The 24,784-nt window shown below is 36.7% G+C and overlaps 1 protein-coding gene across 23 annotated transcripts in view; it reads right to left on the bottom strand.

Annotated features, from left to right (window-relative positions):
- nrm (neuromusculin) overlaps positions 1 to 24,784 on the bottom strand; it is a 590,496-nt gene that overhangs the window by 145,565 nt on the left and 420,147 nt on the right. For all 23 annotated transcript variants that reach the window (XR_015536928.1, XR_015536927.1, XM_087355254.1 and 20 more), the window contains exon 5: positions 19,348 to 19,509. Coding sequence is in view for 21 of the 23 variants with exons in the window: in XM_087355254.1 (XP_087211380.1) it covers positions 19,348 to 19,509 (162 nt within the window). In the remaining 2 variants the exon portion in view is untranslated. The remainder of the gene's footprint in view (positions 1 to 19,347; positions 19,510 to 24,784) is intronic.

Consider the following 24,784-nt stretch of genomic DNA (forward strand, 5'->3'; position numbering starts at 1 on the left):
AACTTTCTGGAATGAGTTTAGGGGTACGTTTCCAGATTATCCTGTCGATTATCGACAATATCTCGTCTGCTGAACTGTTTACGTGACACAGAAAACGCACGCATGGAACACGAGGAGAAGAGTGAATATATGCATAGCTGATCGCGGTGGACATTTCCAACACCTAACATATTTGTTTTTGTTTTCTGATTTAAGTGAAATGTATTTTTTGAAGAATAGAACATACCGCTGACAGGCTTGCGTGACTTTTCAATCAACCTGTACGATCAGATAATTTTAATAGGGAGAGGCCAGTAACTTGCACCACTCTCTGTAGAGTGGGTGGTTGGAAGGAGCGGGCAATGAGTAACAATTTCCAAATCTTACCAATAGACATCACTGGGTTTACCGAATTTTATCCTACTCAATAAAGCACGTTTAATACAGGCAGTACCACCGGGTGCAAATCCAATTGCAGTAAATAAATAATAATAATAATAATAATAAAATATACTGCGTGTACAACTGCCTATCGATTATAACCTTAATATATACCATTTATATTGTCGGACTAAAAATTTAATTCAATTTTATTAAAACTTTGCATACCGTTTAGTGTATTGGAATATAAAAATAAGCATAAAAATGAAATAGTTTATACTATAAGTGACACTATTGCCAAACGCGTTTCGATCTCAAGAGGTCATCATCAGTAGCAAAAAGGGAATTAATTCATAAAATATGATCAGAAAAATAAGCAGTGTCACTAGTGTCATTTATAGTGTAAACAGTTTTGTTTGTATGCTTATTTTTAAATTTCAATTTCATGTTTACACATATGCAGAAACAACATGTAAAATTGATATTCAGTTTGAACCGGGCAATCTGTGAGTGCTCTTATCTAGTGTATTTGAGTTCTAGTAGTAGCAGCAGTACACACTTGCTAAGTATTTCAGAAACCAGGAAGTAATAACGTGACTAGGCCGTAAGCTCGTAACTGCGTGCAATACGACCCAGGCCAGAGTAACCCGAGGAAACGCGTTTTTCTGTATGTCAGAGGAAGCTATTAGTTTTTATCCGTTGTTATTTTAATTGGCGGTAAACATAGAATGAATGTATTCAGAAAGACTCTTTTATAGTCGAAAAATGTTTCACTCTCTTGGAAAAAGGCTCGACGGGACATGCCTCAGCAAGCTTTTCAAAACGCCTCATTTCCACAGGAACTGATTCCCCTCTTTTTTCACATTCTGCATCCTCGCACGAGAGATACGCATCTGTGGAAGCTTCTGAGAGAAATCATTTCTGTGACCTCATGCCAAAAATATAAATGACCTACAGCAAAACATCGTACAGAATACGTCACGACACTACTCGAAGTGTGAAAACCTTAACTAACGATCTGAGGTGTGGCTCTCATCTGAAACATATCCTTCGGTCAAGAAATGTAAATTTATACCGAAAAAACATAAAAATAATTTATCGAGGTGATAAAGAATTTAAGATTGGTTTACTTTTCGTGTAGCTTTATACTGAGTCACGAAGGGAACAATTTGAGAAGTAAGGAAAATGTTATATCCTAAGGACACGCTGTACGATTCAGATTACGTTAATATTATTTACACGCGCACTGTTGGGGACGAATATATTATATATGCAATATACGCGTGGTTAATTTATAAGCCACCGGGGCCACCTGCAGAATTTTGGGATGATTGGAAAGCATCAATACTGCTCCAGTACGGGTGAGAGGGGAGGTTTGTACAAAACGTGAGTCGAACCTCATTACGTGATTCAGAACTAATTAATATGTATACGGCAACTCTGATGTCAAATTCCATTGATACCTAAATTCACGTTCACGCCGTGAACTTTATGGATTGCTACGTAAATTTAAACACACACGAGAGAAATAAAGGTAAATTTACCTAAAATCTGATTTTGGAAACACTGAAAAAATGGCGGATTTAAACAGTATGAGCGCGCCTTCACATGCAAATAGTTGGCGATTTCGAAAATAAGCTAATATTTTACTATTGTCTAACAACAGATAAAACACAAAATCAGCTGTTCACACGGTCCATATGTTGCTTATATCATCATCATCACAAATTTATTTCCTAACAAACCTTTTCGAGAAGAAAATATTTTTTCATGTCGCTACAGGTATTTAAAGGTATACGATAATGAAAACTACCTTATAAATGCATCCGTGGCTACACCACTACGTCGAATTAACTGTAAGGACGGAAGCACCGGAAGTTCACAAGCAATCATTTCTGTGTGGCGCTAAAACGAACTACATGAACAGAATATTTATAGTTGAAAAGTATCAGAATATTCAATAGCATTTTAAAAGTTGTCATAGTGAGTAATAAGTATGAAAGTTATGTCACACAAAGTTCTCCACACCCAGTGCCTCAATACGAAGATTCTGAATGCAGTGGTTTAACGGCACCATGAAATAAACGTGCCGAAACCGTAAACTACTGCGATTGTGTTCATGGAGCGTATCCAATGCGTCTGGACCACAGACCAATCATTCTGCATGTTCCCTCACTCTCGCCAGGACATCCATGAATTGTCACATATATACTGAAAAGATACGGCTGGGTCACTCCAGTTCGGATTCCATGTAGTTGCTGTGGACCCTGTTACGAACCGAATCGCCGCTTAACACAATGAAAACCCCCACCAATTCACACACGACCCCACAAAACTGTTATAACGAGACAGGTACACCAAAGAGTGGTATTTAACTGTCATTAAACTCACGCACGGCTGACTTATTCTGTGAACGATAACAATTGCTCTCTTGTAAGCATGGCTTGTCAACTGCAGCACACAGACATATAAATGAAACCGAAACACCCCCACCCCACCATGAAAAACAACTCGCAAAATCCCCTCAGAGCAGGCAAACCCCTCAATGAGACCCTTCAACTACCACCACTGCCACAAAATTGTGTATGCTCACGATGACTTCGGGAATTGTTTGATAGCATAACTACTAACGCGTACATATTTGTTGTGTTTACTGGCATGAATATCCACCAAAACAATAATGCTGTTCACCTTGCAAACAAAGCATTGGCGTAGTGGGGCTAATTAAACACTGATTTTCCTGCTCTGTGATGACAAGAGAATTTTCCATTCTTTTGTGAATAAACTCAAAATGGTAATGAACGAGAAAAATAATCCAGGGATTTGAAATGTAATGGGAGCATATTAATTTAACAACGACACGTGTTGACGCCGTGGCATGCTATGTCATCTCATAAACATCGTAATGAAAAATGATTTTTAAATTGTGTCTAGGTGATGTTACAGATGAGTTATGACAAAAATATTTTTTTATGACACGGAGATTTAGAAAAAAATTAGGCCCCAAAGTGTTCCTAAATCAGCATATTTGTTTTTAAACTTATTAGGCTTGAGATAAGAAGAATCAATAATTCAATTGAAACTATAATTAATTAGTTAGTTACTGCAGTAGCGAATAAATAATTAACTTAAGATTAAATCTTTGCAAAACTTGAATGTCCGGTTACATGACGCAGATGCAGGCTGTAGCGCCACAATTTTTCTCTAACGTTGGTCTAACCCTTTCAGGTAACAAAAGAAGAAATTAAAACGTCTAACCAACAGAGGGACTTGAATCAAAGACTGCAGGAGCCATTACCTTACTTTCATATAAAAGGTTTACGTTTTGCTATGTAATATTCCCTCTTTTGACTGCTTAAGACACAGGGAAACATGTATTAAAAAATATTTCCAGGGACAACATCTGACCAAACAGCATTTTTCGATGGAAACGTGTTACTTTAGTATGGGGCTTCGTTTGTTTTTCATGCAGGAGCATTCTCCTGTCTCTAAGATATATAGCTGGAAATCGGATTACTTGGTTACACTACAATCTCAAGAGACCAGAACTCCTCCCATTCCTGTACAAACGACCGTAACATTTCTTAGTAACAAAGAAGGACCCCCCCTACAGAGCCAGCTGATTGAAACTCTGAGGAAACACGCCCACTAGGCCTTCAGCTCTCGCCCCAAGTTAAAGAGCAGTCTACAGCATGGGGTGGCATTCAACACTGATAGGTCCTACAAGAGTGCAGCAATATTTCAAGTGTCACCACCGTATTCAGCATGAGTGCTCAGGTAGCTTTCATTACGTAATCAGACGCATATATCATGCATACATCTCCAGTCGCAATTCCACAAGCCACATAATGCATAAAGATCGGCGTTATTATGTACGTTCTTTAACCCAACATATCGGTACAAACCTTAGAATAAAATAAATAAAAATGAGTTGAAATCAGACATTTTGCAACCAAACATTAATCAGGTCTATGGTAAAAGCTATGAAGTTTGGTGCCGTGTGGATTGGTCAGTAGAAGCCAACGTTTCGGAGAAACGTACTGTCTACATCATCTGGGCTGAAGAGAAGCTTGTCCATCGGTAGTTCCTCTTGGCGGCCTCAGATCTGATGTGGCGATGGAACTTCAGAAACAAGAAAATAGTGCGCTGTTCCCTGCACCTCTGTAGGAATGACAGGGAACACAGTATTTTGGCTCTTTTAATGCGCAGGGGTTCTAGCAGGCAGACAATTTGCAGACGTCCACTTCAGCTCTGAAGATGGAGACTGCACCTTTCTCCGAAACGTTGACACCTACCGACCAGTCCACACGGTGCCAAAAGCCAGAAGAGCACCAATATTGTCATCACCGTGAAAACCTTTAATAAGATTGTCATAACAGGCATGTGTAAGTAGGAAAAATGTTTTACATATGGACGCAATCTGAGTCTGTAAGAGTTTCCAGACAAGTTCTACACAATCGCGTTCTGTACAGCTGCTATGATAACGCGAATACATTCTAGTATTAGGTTTTATTTCTGAGAAGAAGACATATGTAAGAGACATATTCTCTAAAGTAATGATTGTCTACTCTAGATTAAATGTTTTTTCGTCAAGTACATTGCTGTGTCCTCTCTGAAGCAGCTCATTTCGACGCCGATAATAAAGCAGCTTGCCAACACGGCGTCCACATGATGCACTGTAATCACTTGACATCACACTAGGCAGGCATCAGTAGGCTATCAATAATAAATGAAACGGAAAGCTTCGTATGAATAATAAATCACAAGGCACTGTGAGCAACATTTGCTACTGAAGGCGGAAGGAAAATTGGATCTATTCATGTAAAATGCAGCGGAATGGACGACGTTTATAGACAAAGGTAACGTCTTTGTGGCAGTAATAAATACCCAGCACTGTTACATTACAAGCTTAAGCACAGTATATTCTATTATTTATTTTGCGAAACTCTATTTTCAAATTTAACTTGCATGTGATCATTTTCTTGAGCATAAAAGACGGTTTTAACGCACTCCAAAGCTCAGTATGTTTTATGAATAACAATTTATTTATACTGCTAATTCCACATCTTTTCAAGATTAATATTCAGTCATAATATCCTTCGATATATCGTAAGTTTCAATACGCTGTAACACTAACCAGCAAAGCATTTATTTGAAACGGGACAGAAATATTCAGTGTCCTACACTGACATATTTACCAAGTGGAGAAAATACCTTCTAAATCTTCATAATTAATTCGTCCATCTACAGACTTATATCACGTTGTTTGCAAGACTGTAATAATGATGCTAACGACAATAAATTATAGTGTGATGTAATCAGTGATTACATCGCGAGTTCTTAACACAAAATAGATTTATTTCACACTATTGCAACTGATGTAATCAGTAACATGCCTGGTGAGATGTTTAAGAACCCTTTAAGTCTGGTAATCATACGACGCGCATTTTATTGAAAAATTGAATTTACTACGCGATGTTCACACACAATCGATACTCAACTATATAATCACACTATCCACCTTCAGAAAGGAATGCCTATCCGTGATAGTAATCTGTGCTTTGCAGGTAATAGCATGAATGTTACTAAATATTATATATAATTCAGTAGCTCAGTTTTTGTATGTTACGACGCGTTACACGAAATTCTTCCAAAATCAACGAGAAATTTTTAAATTATGGTTGGTTTTCAGCACTGATGTATTTAAAAATTATCATAATAAAGATTCTGGCTCAACCATAAAATCTCTGGAGTGCATATCATTGGACGATACATAGTCCTCGGCTGCTTCAGTTTACGACGCAAAACGTAATGTTTTGGGAATACACGTTTGCAATAGATTTAAGTGTTGAGTATCTGGCAAGGAAATGCGTAAGTATATGTGGAGGGCAGAAGAGACGCCGAGTTATGCTTAGTTGAAGCAAAACACTGTGAAACAAGATTATGAATGGGCGTTTCCTCGGTTTCTGTGAATCACAACACCAGCCAGAAACGACGACGAAAACAACAACAAGCATCAGAAGAAAAGGAAGAAGACCACGAAGACAAACAAAAGCCATAAAGCTTTCACAGCGAAGAAACATCGCCCTGGCGCCTCGCTTCGCCTCCTCCACACATCGAAGGGGCGAACGAAGTTTCCGAGAGCCTCCCGTTGTGCGCCAGTTACAAGAGATGAGCGGCTGTCTACCAGCGTTATGAATACACGTCGTGAGGGACTCTATAGTGAGCCAAAATTACAATTACACAGGATACAACTCTATTCTTCCACAAAGTTGTGCTACAGGCAGAACGTAGGCCACAGACAAGAACTGTACCAACAGTACGCAAGCTATTTCATATAATTATAAGCAGAAACAGCTGGATACCTATTATTACTATTACTAGCATCCCTTATAAACTTATTGAAAGCAGTGATAGTCATCGAGAAGCACATTCAAACAACATTTTGCCAGGCGCATTTGTACATTAGTCTTTAACCTAACTAGAGGTACATCAGGTGGTTTCTCAACCAGATTCTTCCAGAACAAAATGTTATTTTTATTATTATCATTATTTTAATTTAAAGTTAAGTTATACTTAATATCGTTTTATAACCTTTAACATAACAGGCCAAAATTGTAAAATATTGACGTAAACATTCATACAGAACCTGAATAATAAGTATGTTTCATAATATCAAACGACAGTATCAACATGGTAGTATTTAAAAGTCATTTTGAATTTAGCTTGCCCTGAGAAATTAGTTACATGACGCCTAAAATACATCGATAAATAAGGTGTGGAAGTTGGACTATATCGGTTAAGAAATTGTGTGTGTGTGTGAATTCTTCGATTATCACATACCACCTTATGTTCACATCGGTTTAAAACTCAAATATTTTAAGTCGTATTCTAGAGAATCATGGAATAAAAGAAGTCAATGCCAGGTATACTTTTAAGAAGTGATTTTCTGTAACAAAGTAAATAACCACATGAATATATAGAAAAGACCTGAGGCGGATGTTGGTAATATCATTATTAAACCAAGATTCACTTGCTTAAATAGATACCAACATTTATTGGTTGTTAGTTGCGAGCGGGGACATTTCGCTTGCAGAACACCGTACTTGCAGCCGATATGTATGTCATGTCAGTGTTAGTTGTATTCCTGGAAAATCCTTCCGTAAACTGAGATAAAAGTATAAGAACGTAACGTGCCCCCAAAGTCAAGGAAATACAGTAAGATATAAAATAAAGTTCAGTATAAAACGCGTCACATTGAAGAAGTGTAGTCAAATGTGCTTGACGGTAATGCAACGTAATGTAATAACGCTTTAATCGATCCATAATAGAATGCATATTGCATATACTTATTCACGTTCAACACACATTAAATCCCACGCTACAACTGAAATTAGCATTTATAAATTTTAGCTATCATCTGACACAAATTCCGAATTACACACCGTACTTTACTACAAACTAATAATATTTGCAAAGTTTCAAATATTGTTATAATTATGGCCATATAAAAAGTTATGCACCCAGTGCAAATTTCAATTACTACTGTTTATGCTTACCTAGTAAATATCAATTTAATAAACACCTACGGAGAAGCAATAGCACAGTATTCATCACGTTTCGTGTAGAAACGCCCAACGTTTTGGTAGCTTAATTTGTATGCTCTGCAAAATAAGGAGGTTAATCATTACGGACGGGACAAGGTACATCCACTACAAAAGCCAATATATTGTTCCCCACAAATGCATGTGGCTGACATGCTAATTTCTGTCTCTTGTATTTTCAGAGAAGGGTTTGGAGTTGCCAACTTATTACTGCAATGACTTCCAATGGTTAATACTGTGCACACTGAATTATAATCCTTGCTGCCTCCACCAACAGTCCATCGCCCTGATGATGGAGGCAGCAAACACCTCTGAAATATCAGTAAATTCTGAACAAATCTTTAAGTCGTAATAGTATAACAAGATTAATGCGTCGAAACGATGATGATTTATACACTGCTGTTTTGTAAAGATAAATACATGCATAGAAGCGAAAATATAAAAGAGTTCTTAATAGAAGGATCTATAGGAGGAAGCGATCCTACAAAAGTGCATGGAATCCGTTGGAATGTATGAGAAATGCCATAGAAAACCTCGTTGAGGACAGATGACATAAACGGAGATTCGACTGGGATGTGGGTGTAGGAATCTCAAGAGCACTCTGTTTAGGCACATCCTCCAGGTCAAAGAGAGACGTGTGTTTCAAGTAACGTGTGATCCAGTGCCGTAACAGGACGCCGACGTACCGACACTGCTACATACACATAAAGATCTGTAGCGAAACGGCTACACAACCACGACACCAGGATTACATCTGTTTTAATAAATTCTCTCTTTTACACTGGGTAAGACTAGATAAACTGGAACAGAGGGACATAACAAAAGAGAGAAAGCAAAATATATGGTACAGCTGTGTGCAGAAAAATTGTACTCCCTTTTCCAGTCTTTTGAAAAAACAATACACAAATAGGTTTCACTTCTGTCCGTGAACTGCTGATACCAAATGTTAGACTAAGCGCTACCGTTCCACGTAGAGACTTAGAAATCATTAAATTCAATTAAAAGTGTATTAATACAACATGTGTTGTATTTGATTTGTTATAGATAGAATCACCAGTGAGATATATTATCAAATAATAAGGTACAAAATAAAAATTTAAACACAAAAGCATTACACATAATTAGATAAATTAATAGCTGGGCAGTGTAATGTCTTCAGAGTCGAGTGCAAAGTGTTACACTTTTTTAATATTCAGATTCAGGGCACTTCATATTGTTCCAAAATATTCATGAGACCCCCCTAAACAAACTGTATCTTCAGACAAAAGGGAATTGTCATTCACCAAACGTTCATATTTGAACTGGCGTTCCTAATTCAAGGAAGATAATATTTTTGTTTATGTATAATGCTTCATGTATAAAAGTCCATATCAGCAAAGATTCCTCAATATTTTAATAAGCTAAAGTCACGCCCACTTTACCGGTTGCATGTTAGGCGTTACACCTGCTTAATTGCCTGTGAACAACACACTGACATGTCGTGAAATTCCATTTCACGCAAACATTTCCGTAAAATCTATTTAGGTACCTCATTAAGGGGCATTATAATATGGTGGTTCACAGTGAATGTAACAACCAAGGTTATTCAGAATTAAGTGGGATGATAAAGTGATTATGCACGGTGAAGTGATAGGGACTAGAGAGGAATCGATCGTGATCTGTGTTGAAGTTCAATTCCGGAATTCACTTGAAATAAGTTGCAAAAGTCACGAAAACCGCAGCTAGGATACATGGCGATTGGTCGGAATACTGAACGAAAGAGACAATTTGGATGACCTAATTGCAGATGGATGTTAAAGAAGTGCTTATGAGGTCATGGCAAGATTCACGTGTCTGAGGACAGTGTTCGATGATTTGTTCTTATGAAACGTCCGGTGTAACGAAATTTCTGGTTCCACAAAAGGCACGAAAGAGTGCTCAAGGGCTCTGATCTATGCAGTTGCTTTAGTAAATAAAACACTTTTAATAAACACGTTATAAATTTGGAAATGTCGCCAGAGGTTCCATTTATACTGGGAAGTGAGTATATTGCACTGAGATGCAAGAGCTGGTTCCATTAAGGGTATGCCCGAGCCATAGCGCAATTGGTGAAAATAAATCCTAACCATGACCCCCAAGCCATACAAATTTAATTGCAATAATTGCACTGCAAAACGACGAGAATGATTTTCCTGCACGGGCATTTTGATAATAAAGTTCTCTGGCGTAGAATACCACTGAAACCAATATTATTTTAAGGGTGGCAAGATTATTTTGTCTCCATGATTCTTCACAACGTATCAGTTCATTTCAGACTATCACTATTCATGTTTCAAAACCGTCTGCATACATGCGCACAAGAACTCAATTTTTTCGTAAGGATTCGCTTAATATTTCGTTAAAATTTATAAGCAGAGGCCGAAATATCTCGGAAAATTCATGATCTCTAAAATAATTTAATTTAATGTCTTTAATAAGGAAGTCAGACAGAAATGATTCAGAAGGTTGAATAGAAACAAGTCGGTAAATGCAGCCAACTACATATAAATCGGTGGTTTCCTCCTCAAATTGTAGTCTAAATTTTCCTACTTATTTACAGTAGCAACTGATTTACCCACTTACACATGGAGTTCAGAATGTTTCGTAATTACCTTTCCACAATCGCTACTACCACGGACCAAAAGAGAAAGTATAATAAATGCTAATTATTGTGGTTATTAAAACAACTATAATGAAACAGGGAATTCAGATTTCTATCGGCTGAGAACACTCAACTTTTCTAGGGAGATGCGTAATATATTGCGCACTGTAATGTCCCGTTTGTGTTACAACTGATTCTAGCTTTTACAATTTCATATCCGAATTCAAAATTAAAAGAATGCTACATCTGAGTACATTCGGTAAAACCCAAAGCCTCGACACCAATTGGAGACCGCGAAAGTACCAATGCGGTTTGTGGCCACAATGCTACCACAGCAGCCTACTTGTTCTAATTGCTGGTTCAGTTCCTGACGCCCCCGCAATACCCATGCGATCTGGTACAGAACTACAGAACCAGCCCTTTCACCCCACGTGATGCACCATTACTCGCTTCATTTCGTCTCTATTCTGCAACATGTGTTAGATCAACCGGTTCTAAATGCTGGCATTATGTGTTTAGGGACCACACCAGTATAAAGCATGGCCAATTAGGGGATAAAATTACCCCTAGAAATTCGTAGTGTTATAGTAGATTTCACATTGAACGTTGTATTGCTCTTTTAAACCGGTTTAAATAATTATCTGGAAAAACAATAATGATTATACAGAACGAATTCTAATCACAGTTTCTGACAGATTAGTTCAGACATGATAACCAAAATAATGAATAGGGAGTGAGAGAGCAGACACACGCGTTAGTCCGATTATTCGATTTAAAAACGATGCTGGTCAAAATCACAACTACATTTAATTTTTTGTTAGGAGGTTTGAGCTAATTTTCGGTTTCATTTGCGGTCCTACACACCCCATTTAAAACCCCAACGACAAAGTTACGTCACAACCAGATCCGACAGTCGATTTTATGTAACTAATGGTATATATAGTGGACTGATTTTAACGTCTGAATAATATATTATTAATAGTGCAAATTATTAAGCTCCTAATTAAGATAGTATAATTGCGTCATATTGTGAATCAAATATTAAATTAATTATTCGGTTTTGTCCGTCTAATCACAATTATATTTAAAATTTACAAATAAGATAATTAAAATATAATTTTATGTTCCACATCGAATAATAGATTTACATTTGGAACATTTTTACAACATGTTTCGGTTTCATCGAACCATCTTCAGGTGTAAAATTATATCAACAAACTTAAAACTCAATTAAAATTTCTGTTGTGTAGCTTTTTGGTGATGTTTTTTGGTGATGTTCATATTTAGATTATTTTCACATATTGGAGCGAATGTATTGTTTTGAAGTGAAATGCTTTTGATGTTCTACATTGGCCTGCAAAGTAAATGATTCAAAGACACACTAATGAATATGAGAGAATATAGAAAATAAAATAATAATTATATAATTGGAAAGTAAAATTAAACATACCAAAGATGAGAGTGTAGACACGTTGATGTGTCTGGAGGTGTCTAGAAGTACTAGCGTATCCGAACAGGCATGGTTCAATACTGATTGCGGTTGCTGGTAGGGAGAGTAAGTGAAAGGTGGTTGTCGGGGTTGGGGTCAAGGATCTGAAGGGCATTAAAGATGGGGTTATTAAGGTAAATATTATTATCGTTTAGGCAAATGGTACGCAACGTTTTCTATCCCGCTAATAAATTTTCTTTCTCATAAGTCTAAATATTCTTCTCAACACCTGTTCCCGGTTATGCTCAATCTATGTTGTCTCCCTAGGGAGAGGTAGCAACTTTCACTGGAAGACAAACATATTTTCTGGAAATAGTGTTCTTAAGTATTCGTCACACTGAAGATGTCGCAAAGTTAGTCTATGCTTATATCGTATAGGAGAAGGCAATGACAAAATTAGAAAATACTATCATTCTTCATTACTACCAACTGCTCATTTTCTTATAAATTACGGTAGTTAATAAATCTGTTTGCGTTAGTATACATTAAATAAAAATATAGGTTAACCTCTCTTCATTAACTTTCGGTAGAAATGAAGACGTAATTTTGTATGCGGTAATGTAAATTTCCAAAAGGATAGCTTCAGAAGAAATAAATCAAATCTTTAGTATAAAATTTTAGGTGTGCTGAAGTACACAGGTCCGAAGGGGAAAGCAGAGCGGATAAGTGGACGTGTTAAGAAATGATGAGTATGCAATTTAGTACAGATGTTTGGTTGAATATTCAGAATGTGGTACTTCTTGCATGAAATATAATGTATGATCATCGAATGACCCATATGATAGTGTGTTTTTCCAGCATAATGTGATTGTAACCATTATGCACAAGTCATGCAGAAATCAGTGCTGGAGGACCCTTAAAAACAGATGTCTGTGGCAGCCATTAAGTATATATTCCATAAGCCGACTTGCACAAGTTGACCTGTGACATATGCAGTCTGTGATAAGGACCCATCCCCTACTGAAGATGGACGACGTAATAAAGACGAATACGTCTCTTAACGGACACGAAAATACATATTCACTTGGTGGATTTATGATAAATACACGGGTCTACAATCTCGTGAGAGTTTGAAGTTTGAATTCATTTATGATTAATCGTGGCTGAAAAACAATATTAACAAGTCAAAAGCATTCAGTCCAGTACCATGCATATATCATTATAATGAACTCAGACGCTGCACAAGACTGGTAAAATTATATTCGATATGGTTTGGACAAATAATAATATAATAATAATAATAATAAATAATATGTCCTCCCAAGCAAGTAATATAATTCAAATAAGGGGTACTTTTATTAAATGGGGTGCTTCGCAAAACACGAGTTATACAAAATTCTTTACTATATGAGTCCGTAGAAATTCATGCCTCACTATATCTGCATGACTGTACAATTTTCCTGCTAATACTTTTTAGCACATTTTCTATTCTAAAACACATTTGAATCGGATAACAAATCCGCCTCTTTAAAAATATTTGATGGCTAATGTTTTTGTAAAAGAAACATGTCTCTATTTTTTACATGGAAATAATATGGTTAACAATGGAGAGAGGGCATGGATTTTAGCAAAAATACTAAAAATATCAAGCTTGCCATTTTCCATTTGATCTAAAATACAGATATACGTAATTCTACTTAATATAGCGTTCATCCATAACAATTAAATCCTTAGAATTATGGACATAATTTCACATAAAATTCCAAATTGTAAAATATGAATCCGAGAGGTTTCAAAATCGGAACTACAAAAGTACACACACATAAAAATACAAAACACAGAAAACGTCAGCTCTTAACTGACTGGAATACTCGTAATGTCACGAAGACAGGCCCACATAGCGCAACTTTAAGATAAAAGTAATTTAGTGGCCGGTAACAATTTTACCGAAGTAGATAAAAGAAATACAGGAAATTTTACGTGAGGATTACATATTTATCTTCTTCAACATTAAACTACTTCCAGCACACATGCTTGGCTTACCACGGAGTTGCTATTTACAAAACCAAAAGAATAGGAAAGTAGCCGTCTTGTACAGCATCTTGTTGATCATACGGTATAGGAAATGAGACACATGGTTTCGCTTAAACAGAAGACGCCCTTTGAGCCGATCGAAGAGGAGCGCAGACAAGAAACCTCACACCGGATTCATTAATATCCGAGTAGCTTTGGACGGTCTTTGCTTTTCATGCACAGAACATGAACCATAGCAAGGCTTCTGAGTGTGTTTACTTTCCGGATGAAGTAGACGGGATAGATACTGCAAGTTCGCAAAAACATGATGAACAAGTGGGATAGAAGAGTGGGATTTGGGAAGTACAAACTGGCGCTTGTCTTTTATTGCAGTAAAGCGAGCTTGCTAACGATCAGCAGTCTCCTGCATCAAGCTTGAGAAGTAATGGAACAATTGTTATATAATGATTGAAAAATAAAGGTGCAATTGACAAATTATATTTATTTCTATTTCTCTCAAAGCAACCAAAAAGTTACCACGCTTTGTTTTCAGAGGGGAGAGTCAGCTTTAGAAATTATTTTTATTAAAGGAAAATGGCTTGTGGTCACTAAGAAAGTTATTCACATGTGATGGAAAAACTATTTCCCTGTATTCCACATAACTGAAGACTTATTATCGAGTGTCAGTATAAATAAAACAAAACATTTTGTTTATCTTTAAGTTCGGGTAGTCAGCCGCGTGAATATGGAGTCAAAAACCAAAATTTGAGACTAGTTCTCTCTCAATTATTAGGGTCACAGTGACAAAAACACTGACCCCTAGTAATGTAGACAGAGCTAGGCTCCGAAACGTTGGTTTTTTGATTCAACATTGACGTGGAAAGATTGACCGAGAGAATTTTATAACATCCATGTGCAGTAAAAGTTTCAAATATTTCAATTATGACAGAAAATTGTCACATTCTGTTTCCTTTGGTATTAATTCTTTCTGCTCACACCAATTTTATGATAAATCGTGCCATTCACTTCAGACACACTTTCGGATTACCACTTAAATAGGACAGTTATTTTTTTAATGCAGAAACAACAACTAAATCTCTTAATAATGGCACTTTACTTACAGCCATCACCAGATCTGTAACCAGCATATACGTTTAGAGACGGAAAGATAACATCTGAATTCCCACTCAATATTCCCAACTACATGTCATAAAGAACGGTTAATAGCGGTGCTTTACGTCTATGCTGGCGATAAACCAGAATCCTCTTACAGTACTGTGTGTGTCGCCGATCTGGGAAGGAAGCCAACGTAATTTGGAATAAAAGCGTTAAAAAGTTAATTAGAACGATCCCCATTCACGAAAATAAGTGCTAAGCCAAAATTTTATTCTATGTGAAATAAATTTTCTGTTTTGTGATATACGTTAATCGAACGAGAAATATCGAAAGGAACGCACAGTACACTTTATGTGGGAAACCTCTCAGTAAAAAACCAGCTAAAGAACGATGTCGCTGATGGGAGTATAATATTAAAATTTTATATACAGGCTTTTACGGGTTAATGGTACCAAAGCCCAGTGGTTTGGCTCTGTTAAAATTCTGCAGAGTCTTCAGTTTCTGATATTAAATTATTAGTTAACTATATCTCAGTTTTATATTATGAAAACCTGTAAGGCACTTGGGTAGTCATTAAAGTGGAAGGACTCCTACGCGGTCCGTGTATCTGTCTATTTGCAATTACAATAAAATATCCCTCCTCATCCGATGACGCTATTTTAATTAAATGCAACGTTTACTGGTACTACTAAAAATTATCACTGCAACCGAATTTCCATTAAAACTAAATAGCGAAATGTAATTTCAGAGAAAGGGCCTACAAACATTTTATCTCTGTTTTGAGAAATATTGTTTGTTCCAAAAATTGCTCCAAGCTAAATTTGCGGTTGTTAATTGTGAGAAATTTGTGTGAATTTCCTTCATATACTATGCTGTAAATAATGAAGTGGACATCTTGTGAATGTGGGATGTTGTACAACTAGAAAGGAAGCTTGTTTATTTTTTATGTATTGATTTTTCACAGTAGCTCCTGGTCTCGGTATGATATGGAGAGCAAAATAATGCCCTGGCAAGCAAGCAGAGTTAATTAAAACGACAGAGTGTTGTTTGATTATGCCCCTGAGGCATCGGAGAAAGAAATGCTAATAAAGAGCACATAATATCCTTACGGTGATACGTTAGAGAATAAATACATTAAAAGACCGAGACAAATAACCACTGAAATTAACACATGAACAAGCCCTTTTTTAAAATACCAAAACAAAACATTTTTCAGCTTTTCTTTCTTGATAGCAAAATTATAAAAAAAATTCCACATCTTTAAAATTACTCAATTTATCTATACAATCATATATAAGGATATCTCATCAAATTATTCGCGTATAATATTAATACTAGTGACTATATTACTCATTATGGGGTATATGAAATATGATACTGTTACAAGAAACTATACAAGTTTCCACTATTCTTTGACTTCTTTTACATGAAATATCCCGTAAACTACTTACGGCAACTAATTTCCTTCAAACGTTTACCAGAAACTGTATATCAATCACTACATAATTTAGTGAGAATTTTTATGCCATTAAATAAAAAGTTCTTTGGATATTTTAGATCGTCTAGTAAAATAATAAAATATAAAACGACGTTTCGGAGATGGGGCTCTATCTCCGTCTTCAGGAACCTACTCTGTTGAGCCCAATAGGTAGGGATTAACTCTATCTGTTACTTAAGTGCACATGAACTATTATCCCATAACAAACTTCTAAACTTAGTTTTTATTTAAATAATATATTATTACTTTTAAACATGAAATGACTTACTCTGAACTACTTCTAAGAAATATGAGACCTGTATTAATAATTTATGTTTCTTATTGACTTTCCTAGTTACATATATAATTGCTGTCTATCGTGAAAATTAAATTATGTAGTTTTAACTTTATTACGTTCATTTTTAATTATACAATGGTTTCTCTTTATATTCAAGGAAAGGGGTCTGTTTGATGTTGGGAAAGCAGAAAATCGCTGCTATATATGTTGTATGATGTATTATATTCATACGGTACATGGATAATGCACAAAGGTATATCGCAAACAGCCTAGTTTTTATTCAGAAATAACTCATATTATTGTTGCATTTCGTCTAGCAGTTTTATTAATAAAATTCAACTCTGTAACATGAAGCGTGTATTTTAATAGGGAGAGAATGCAAAAGAAATCCTGAACATGTTCATTTGAAATAAAACGTAGAGAGATTCCAGGCGCAGAGAACCAAATTATTTTGAGTTTTACGTGGATACAAAATGCAGAATCTAATCCCGTCCATTCATCTGTAGCTTGCCTGTTCCATGACCCAAACGACTTGACAAATTTCAGCGAAATACTGACATCGTTTAACGCAAAGCGCAATTGGCTCTACAACGCACTAACGCAACGTAGGCAACAAAGTATCCATTGTCTGTATTAACTTTGTTTGCTACATATTTCAGGCTCTTTTTGGCTACTGAGACTATAACTGTCTCGATGGCTGTGGGCATTCGCGACTGTTGTAAAGTGTAACTTCACGAAAGTTTCGATTGGCTTTGTCAGTATCCTAATATAACGAGTGAAACAAAACCTTAAAAACGCATAGAGAATTGTGTATTTTTTTTAAATGAAGTACTCCTTTACAATTTTGTATTACATTTGTATTGTAAGCAACTTTTAAGTTAACACGGACCACATTTTGAAACGCGTAATATCTTTGAACTAAAAAGAGGTAAGTTATCGATCTTAAAGTAATCGAGATCAGTGAATTAGTAGAGTTTCGTGAAGTAATAAACTTTAATATTAGGAATAATCAGGAAATTCCTTCATTAGTTAAACTAACTTCTAACTGCTCAAGGCAGACCCAGAACGAAGGGAATTAAAGTTTCTAATCTCCATTAAATAACGATTATAATTTAATAAAATAAATTTTATTTTGAGGTTATATAAAGACGGATTTTTCCTAAATACTGATTAAGAAAGATAAGATACTGTCTTTTTTCTAACTATAACGTGGAAATATACAATTTATTATTAAAATCACGACTCACAGATTGAGGAACAATGCCATAAAGGTTCACCTTAATTAATTTTAATAGAGTTTTATGTATGAAATTTGTCATTACCGTTTATTCTATTAATGCGTAGATTTATTCTAGCCGACGTTTCGGAGACCCTTACTCTCTCCATGTTCGAAATGAAGTGCCTATGTAGTTGCTCCTATCGATATTTGAAGGCAAAGTCCACCGGTCGGCTGGGACTTTTCGGCGGAACCCGGTGGAATGATTAGGACGTGAAGAAAACCGCATGACAGGTGCATCACGATGGAAGTGAGAGTAGGAGTGGGAGAACTAAGGGGAAAAGAGAACAAAAAGGAAGAGAAGAACGTGAAAATAAGGGAGGCTAAAGGTCTCTGTTATTTGTCCCACATCCTTTTGACTACAGCTTGACGAATTCCACGGGTCAGTTCCAACCGACCTTTCTGCCTAAAATAAAAGTCGGCCATGCCCATCGGGTAGCCATTTCGCTTTTTCCGGGTCAAAGACTGAGACAGTGATGATAGAGGGTGAGCGGAATCTCACGCGACTCATTTCGGACACACGTGCTGTTCGTCAAGAAATAAACTACATTTAAATTAGAATACAAAGCACAGCTTTATATTAGTGCTGGAAATGTCACCCCGCGTTCGGCGATGCATGATTCAACTCTTTTGCTTGTGTTCGATCACTCTGTACGGCACGTCTGAAATACGTCATACATCTTTTCAGTAACATCGGTCATAAATGGAATTCAGGAACAGCCGTTAAAGTAATAATTATCACTGGGATAATGGGAACGACCCGTTCTTCAAGTGCCTGAGCACTGCGGGTCCCAACGTTTCGTTGACTTGATCTATAGACATTCGGTAGGACTCCTTGGACGAGGGATCGGCCCGTCGCACACAGGACAGCACAACACAGAAAGACGCGGACAGACATCAATGGCTTGAGTGGGATTCGAACCCACGGTCCCAGCGACCAAGCGGCACAAGGCCCACGCCTCAGACCGCGTGGCCACTGCAGACCCCTATAAAGTTTATGGAAATGTTAAATTAAACTAAAGGACACACAATCACGTCTTAAACTACGGAAAATAATTCAATCACGTGCCTGAATAAACATGATCGCTATGAAAACATCATAGTTACGTTGGAAGGAAACGAGCGTGAAAAGATAAGCAATTTTCTGGGCTTACCATGGACATCCACATCTACCCAGGCCAGCATGGGTTCTTCAAGAGCATCATTCATGGTACGGCATTCATATTTCGCACCCAGGTCACCCCGCCCAAGTTTCAGTTGAACCTTGTTCCTTGCTGTGCCCGGAGTGTTCGCTCCATTGTCTGAGCTGTATTCACCTGCAACAAAGCAATCTTACATTTTATTCAATGATAATTGTGGATTATAATGTATATATCGGAACATTTCAATTTTGTTTTCTTAAAGTGACAATTAATCTGAATAGTAATAACGTTAGGTACACGGTGGAAGACAGCAATTATTCGAAAGACGCTTCTCATCACCTACTTCCACACAACTGGTTTAAGAATTCGGCCTCTTAGTTTCTTCATAACACACTATTTAAAGACAAGAAGGGAATTGTGTAACTTTTAAGTCCCTGAACCATGCACTAGAACTACTGAAAACATAGTTTGTGTCATTGAAATCTTATTCATATTACTGTATATTACTGGGTTCCAATGCTGGATTTAATGAAAAACACTTACTATAGGATTAAAAGAAAGAAACCTTTTCAAATATGTGTTTGTGGAAACTGTCTTATACCACGGCCGTATGCAGTACTTAGGGGCGGTTGGAGGATTTCTCCATTCTTGGCACGGCCATGTAATATTTCTTTTTCAATGTCTTCTACTTCCATTCTTTTCATCGAATCCACTCTATGGTTGGCTAGACCTCCCTCCCCTCACTGGACCCTAACGCCCTCATTTCTCCGTTTGTGTGTGTCCTTTCTCATCTCCGTAATGGTGAGGAACCAAACGATAATTGCGAATCTAAATTAAAAATAGTAGCACTTAATGATTATAAGACTTCTCTATCATTTCCTTTCTAACCTTTATTGTATCTTTTCAAGAACTAGAAAAGTTCAAAATTTTAAAATAAGACAGTGTACGAATAAAATATTTTCTTTACAGTAATTTATCATAATACATCGTAAATTTTGCTTATTCTTAGGACCAATATCAAACGCTGACCGTGTTTAGAGTTGATTACATTTTACAAATAACGAAAGTTTTGTGCATTTCCACAAGATTGATTTCTGGAATGAAGATTGAATATGAACATTTGTAGTATTGCTCTATGGTAATCGTGCCAAGTAGAATCTGATCCACTAGGCGGGAATAAAGAATGTGAACGGCATGTAAGTAACTGACTATTCACCTACCTTGCTGGAATTCTGAATGACATACAGATCGCTAATACTAAGTACCTATTGAATTCGCCGAAAAAATCAATAAACCATATATTTATGTACAACTGCAACTTTAGTGTACTACGAATACCAAACACCGTTTCCCACAGCACCATCGACGTAGAGACTAATTATAATTAATCGTAATTCATGCCTGACCCTTAAAACAAATATACTGGAAGTTAAAAGGCAGGTGTAATACAACTTTAGCTGGTAATAAAAAATCTGAGATGAGTTTTAGCCACATGTAAACTTGCTTTCTGCTTTTGACAGGAACAAGAAAGACTGCTGGCTGTATCACTGTAAGTATTTGAATGACAGGAAATTTAAAAAAGAAACACGCTGGAAATATCTGTTCCTAGATACACAGTTAAACTGATGTGTAATGATTAAATTATAAGTTTAACTATTAATTTATTTCATGTATTCTATAATTCAATTTTTCTTTTCTAATGTCAATACTGCTTTTCTAGAAAAGTAGAATCCAATGTGAGGTGAAATAGAAGATAATGCATACGTCATTTTACATTGTGGTAGAACTGCATGTTTTAGAACAATTTTAAAATATAGGAAATTTTACGAAGAAAATACCATTAAGGTAATTGTAAATTTTAACAACAGTCTTATCCCAGTCATATCGGAAACCACTTGTTCAGAGTACGAGGAAAATTTTAGAGGCATGTAAAAAAATCATAGTTTGTTCTCACAAGAACGAGTGATGGAGAGAATGGATTAGGCGAAGGAAATAAATGTATTAAAGTTCCACGAATACACGTGGTACGGTCTTAATATATTATTATACGTACAACTAAATACATTAAGTAGGTCTATATAAAACACATGTTCCAATTGCCTGCCACTAATCATATCAAGAAAGGAAGGGTGGACTGTGTCGACCTGGAATTCATACAACACCGTTCAGTGCAAGTTTAGCGCAGATGTCACACTGATTACAGAAAAGTTCATATAATGCCTCAAGACATCGCATGTCCCCTGCTCCTAATATGACTTTCCTCTGCAGCTCTTATGGGTAAGATCCAGGGCTGAGATAATGTTTAAACTTTATGGTAACGCAGGTCTTCTAGGACCAGGGTCTCTGTATACTAGACTTCCGTGCCAAAGGCTCCATCGCAGTATCACAGGAGTCCCCCATGGCCATGCAGTGCCACCTAACCGGTTGGAAATCCAAAAGCGCATTTGCCCCCGCTTCTCATTCTGGGGGAACGATTTGTGGTTGCCGATTAGGCGAAACAGAGTGAGAGAGATGGTGGGCGGAGGATTAAAGTGAATCATGATCCAAAAGCGGTGATTTTCACAGGGGAAAGAGAGAGTTTAACGTGGCAGGACCATGCTACTGCCTGGATACCGCGGCGGAGGCTAATCTCCTACACTTTACCCATTCCGCAGTAAACGCTTAATTTGGGTTTAATTCACGGACCTTTACTATTACAAAAGGAAATGTGGAAAGCCGGGGAACAAAAAAGGATTCCCACTTATATATTTTATTATCTTTATATACGGCCTATGCACATCGCTGTTTTCCTGGACGTGAGCCAATAGCACCTCACGTATCATCGTTAACTAACGTCTTTTTGAACCTTAACTGTGTTACAGTATTCAAAAATCCTTACAGAATAATGGGAAATTCGGAAATTACTGCCTCTTACGCAGCTATCAGAAAATTCATGGTTCCATTACTCATTGGTTTTTCCTTACAATCGTTAACTAACTACATAGAGCAGGGTCCTTTTTCAACATCTAACAATTGATTAGATCGTCAAGAAATTCCCCGCCATTTATGGAACCTGAACGCTTATTACCGAGTTCCGTCAGAATACTACAAGTTGCTCCTGTGAGCCAAATAAGTCCAACCTACAAACTTCCACCATATTTAACAAGTTCACAAATACGCCGAGGCCTTCGAAATCTCTCTTATCATCAGTCTTTCCGAATATCTATTAAAACATTTTCAGTGTGTGCAAATAATTAATTACAGATCCTTTACTGCTAGGCTATCCGCTTCGCGAAAACTTAGAAACAGGCCATCCAGCCCCCGAATAAAAATAGTAATGTCCACCCCTGTTTCATGGGAACCCACCACATGACCACTACATTGAATAATTTGACAAGGAATGAGATTTCAACCACTTTTCATTTGGTATGACATTTATAAAGTGTATCGATTCCTACGATACTGTGACATTACTTTCATTCCAGATTTTATAAAATACTATAATGAATTCAATTAAAAAAAATATAATCAAACGGACATGCATTTCGACAGAAGTGATGGGACTAATAACTGATAAATATACGTGCAACATAATAAAACTATTTCATTCCCATTTTCCTTAATTTACATGATCTATAAAACATATGACTTTACCCTCGCCATATCTGTTTAGTTCCTGATTGATAATTTCTGAACCAGTTAACCGAATTTCGTAAAATTTCGTATACCAAGTATCTTGTTAAACTAGACAAAATTACGTATTTTAGACTGCTATATACTCGTATATTGTACTAAAATTATTACTTAAGGATTATAAGCTTTCAATCACAACTTATTAAGGCGGTGCAAAACTGTAAGAGACATTATAATTACGTCAAAGTAACATAAGCTATTAAACATTTGCACAGGGTCCACGCTAATTCAGAGTCGCGAAATGGTACAGATTAAGCCACGAGATAACACGTAGTCTACGTATCAGAAGTTGGAAACATGTGTACGTCATCAAGAATAACAAGCGAAAGGACGGGTAATGTAGAAGAACTTTTTCGTCAAGCGATATATTTGTATCTGTTTGTTGTGCAATTTTGAAAGCCATGAAACAGGCATGTTATTATAAAAGATTGATAAACCCGACCCAAGGAGATGTAATTTATCTTGTTCAAACTCGAACCGGCGCTGTCGGACAGTATCAGCTGCTGCTACTACTAATGACGACAAAAGTAATTTAGAAACTCAAATTACGTAATGAGAACTTCATGAGTTTTTGTTTCGAGTATGACACAGCAGCTGAAGAAAATTTCAACTTAAAGCGTCTACCCACAAAGCTATACGCCTTTCATATATGCAGCAGGGTAGAGGGGCAAGGCGGGTTGGGTTCAGGTCGACTGTGCGGAGAAACGCGTTAATGAAATTTCTTGAAATGGCACCATGTTCCCCGACCGATGCCTCAGAGGGACTCGAGAAAAGGAATTTCTCAACTCTTGTTCGATTTTCTCAGAACTTCACACTTTATTCAGCACCATATGCAATATAAAGAATGCCATGGGCCACCTTTTCTACATTCTCACATACGAAACTACAAAAAGCATCATGATCGTGACAAATGCCGACATCCTTATTTTTACGGGGAATTTAGTATTTCAGTTTTCTCGTGACAAAAATACGCGATATAAAAATATGGTGCCTTACGTATATTTTTTCTTTGCAATTGAGGGGTTTCTGGGAGAATCAACACAAGCCTAACCAAAACTCTTTGAAAATTCAAAAATAAAACCTTTCCAACATCTGAAACAGTAAAGGTTTCTTAATATTTTTATTTTGTATGAATGCACTTACATATGTTGCAACGTAGAAATATAGTTACAGATATGTAGGTAGTTACCTTTTAAATAAATAAGATAAAAATACATGGATATAAGTTGCTTTTGCTTTAAAATACAGCAGTAAAGACAAAACACACATTTTCTCTCTTGACTAATGCAAATTTTGCCGGAAAGGTATTACAATCTTATACGTGCAGGATTAAACTATAAGACTCGACATTGTGCGAAGTTAAAGAAAATCTGCATTTAACAACTCGGCCCATTATTTTGTAGATCCACGAAGATGTACTTGGTGAAAACTAACTATCTTCATGGAACCGAGTCCTTTCTAAAAAGCTTAAAGTCGCTCAGCTGGTCATCAAATATCTCGTGGAACCCCAAGATTCAATACCTCTGCAACAACACCTCACCAATGGCCACTGACCCTTAGGCAGCCAGTCCGAGATAAAACATTATAAAAAACTGACAACAGAATGCAATGATACTAGAATCTTCCATAACCGGTCGTATCTCGCAACAAGAAAAGTCCACAGGGCAGAGAAAGAAAGCTCTCAGATTCCATTCGGCACTAAACGCAGACTGAGACACGTGTCGCTGCTGAACAGACCGAACCGGAGAAACATTTCCTCTCTTCCCTTCTTGAAACT

The sequence above is a fragment of the Zootermopsis nevadensis genome, unplaced genomic scaffold (assembly GCF_977971745.1).
Source record: "Zootermopsis nevadensis isolate Lab colony 2312 unplaced genomic scaffold, Znev_1.0 Znev_ptg000024l, whole genome shotgun sequence".
In the NCBI taxonomy this organism is placed as follows: Eukaryota; Metazoa; Arthropoda; class Insecta; order Blattodea; family Termopsidae; genus Zootermopsis; species Zootermopsis nevadensis.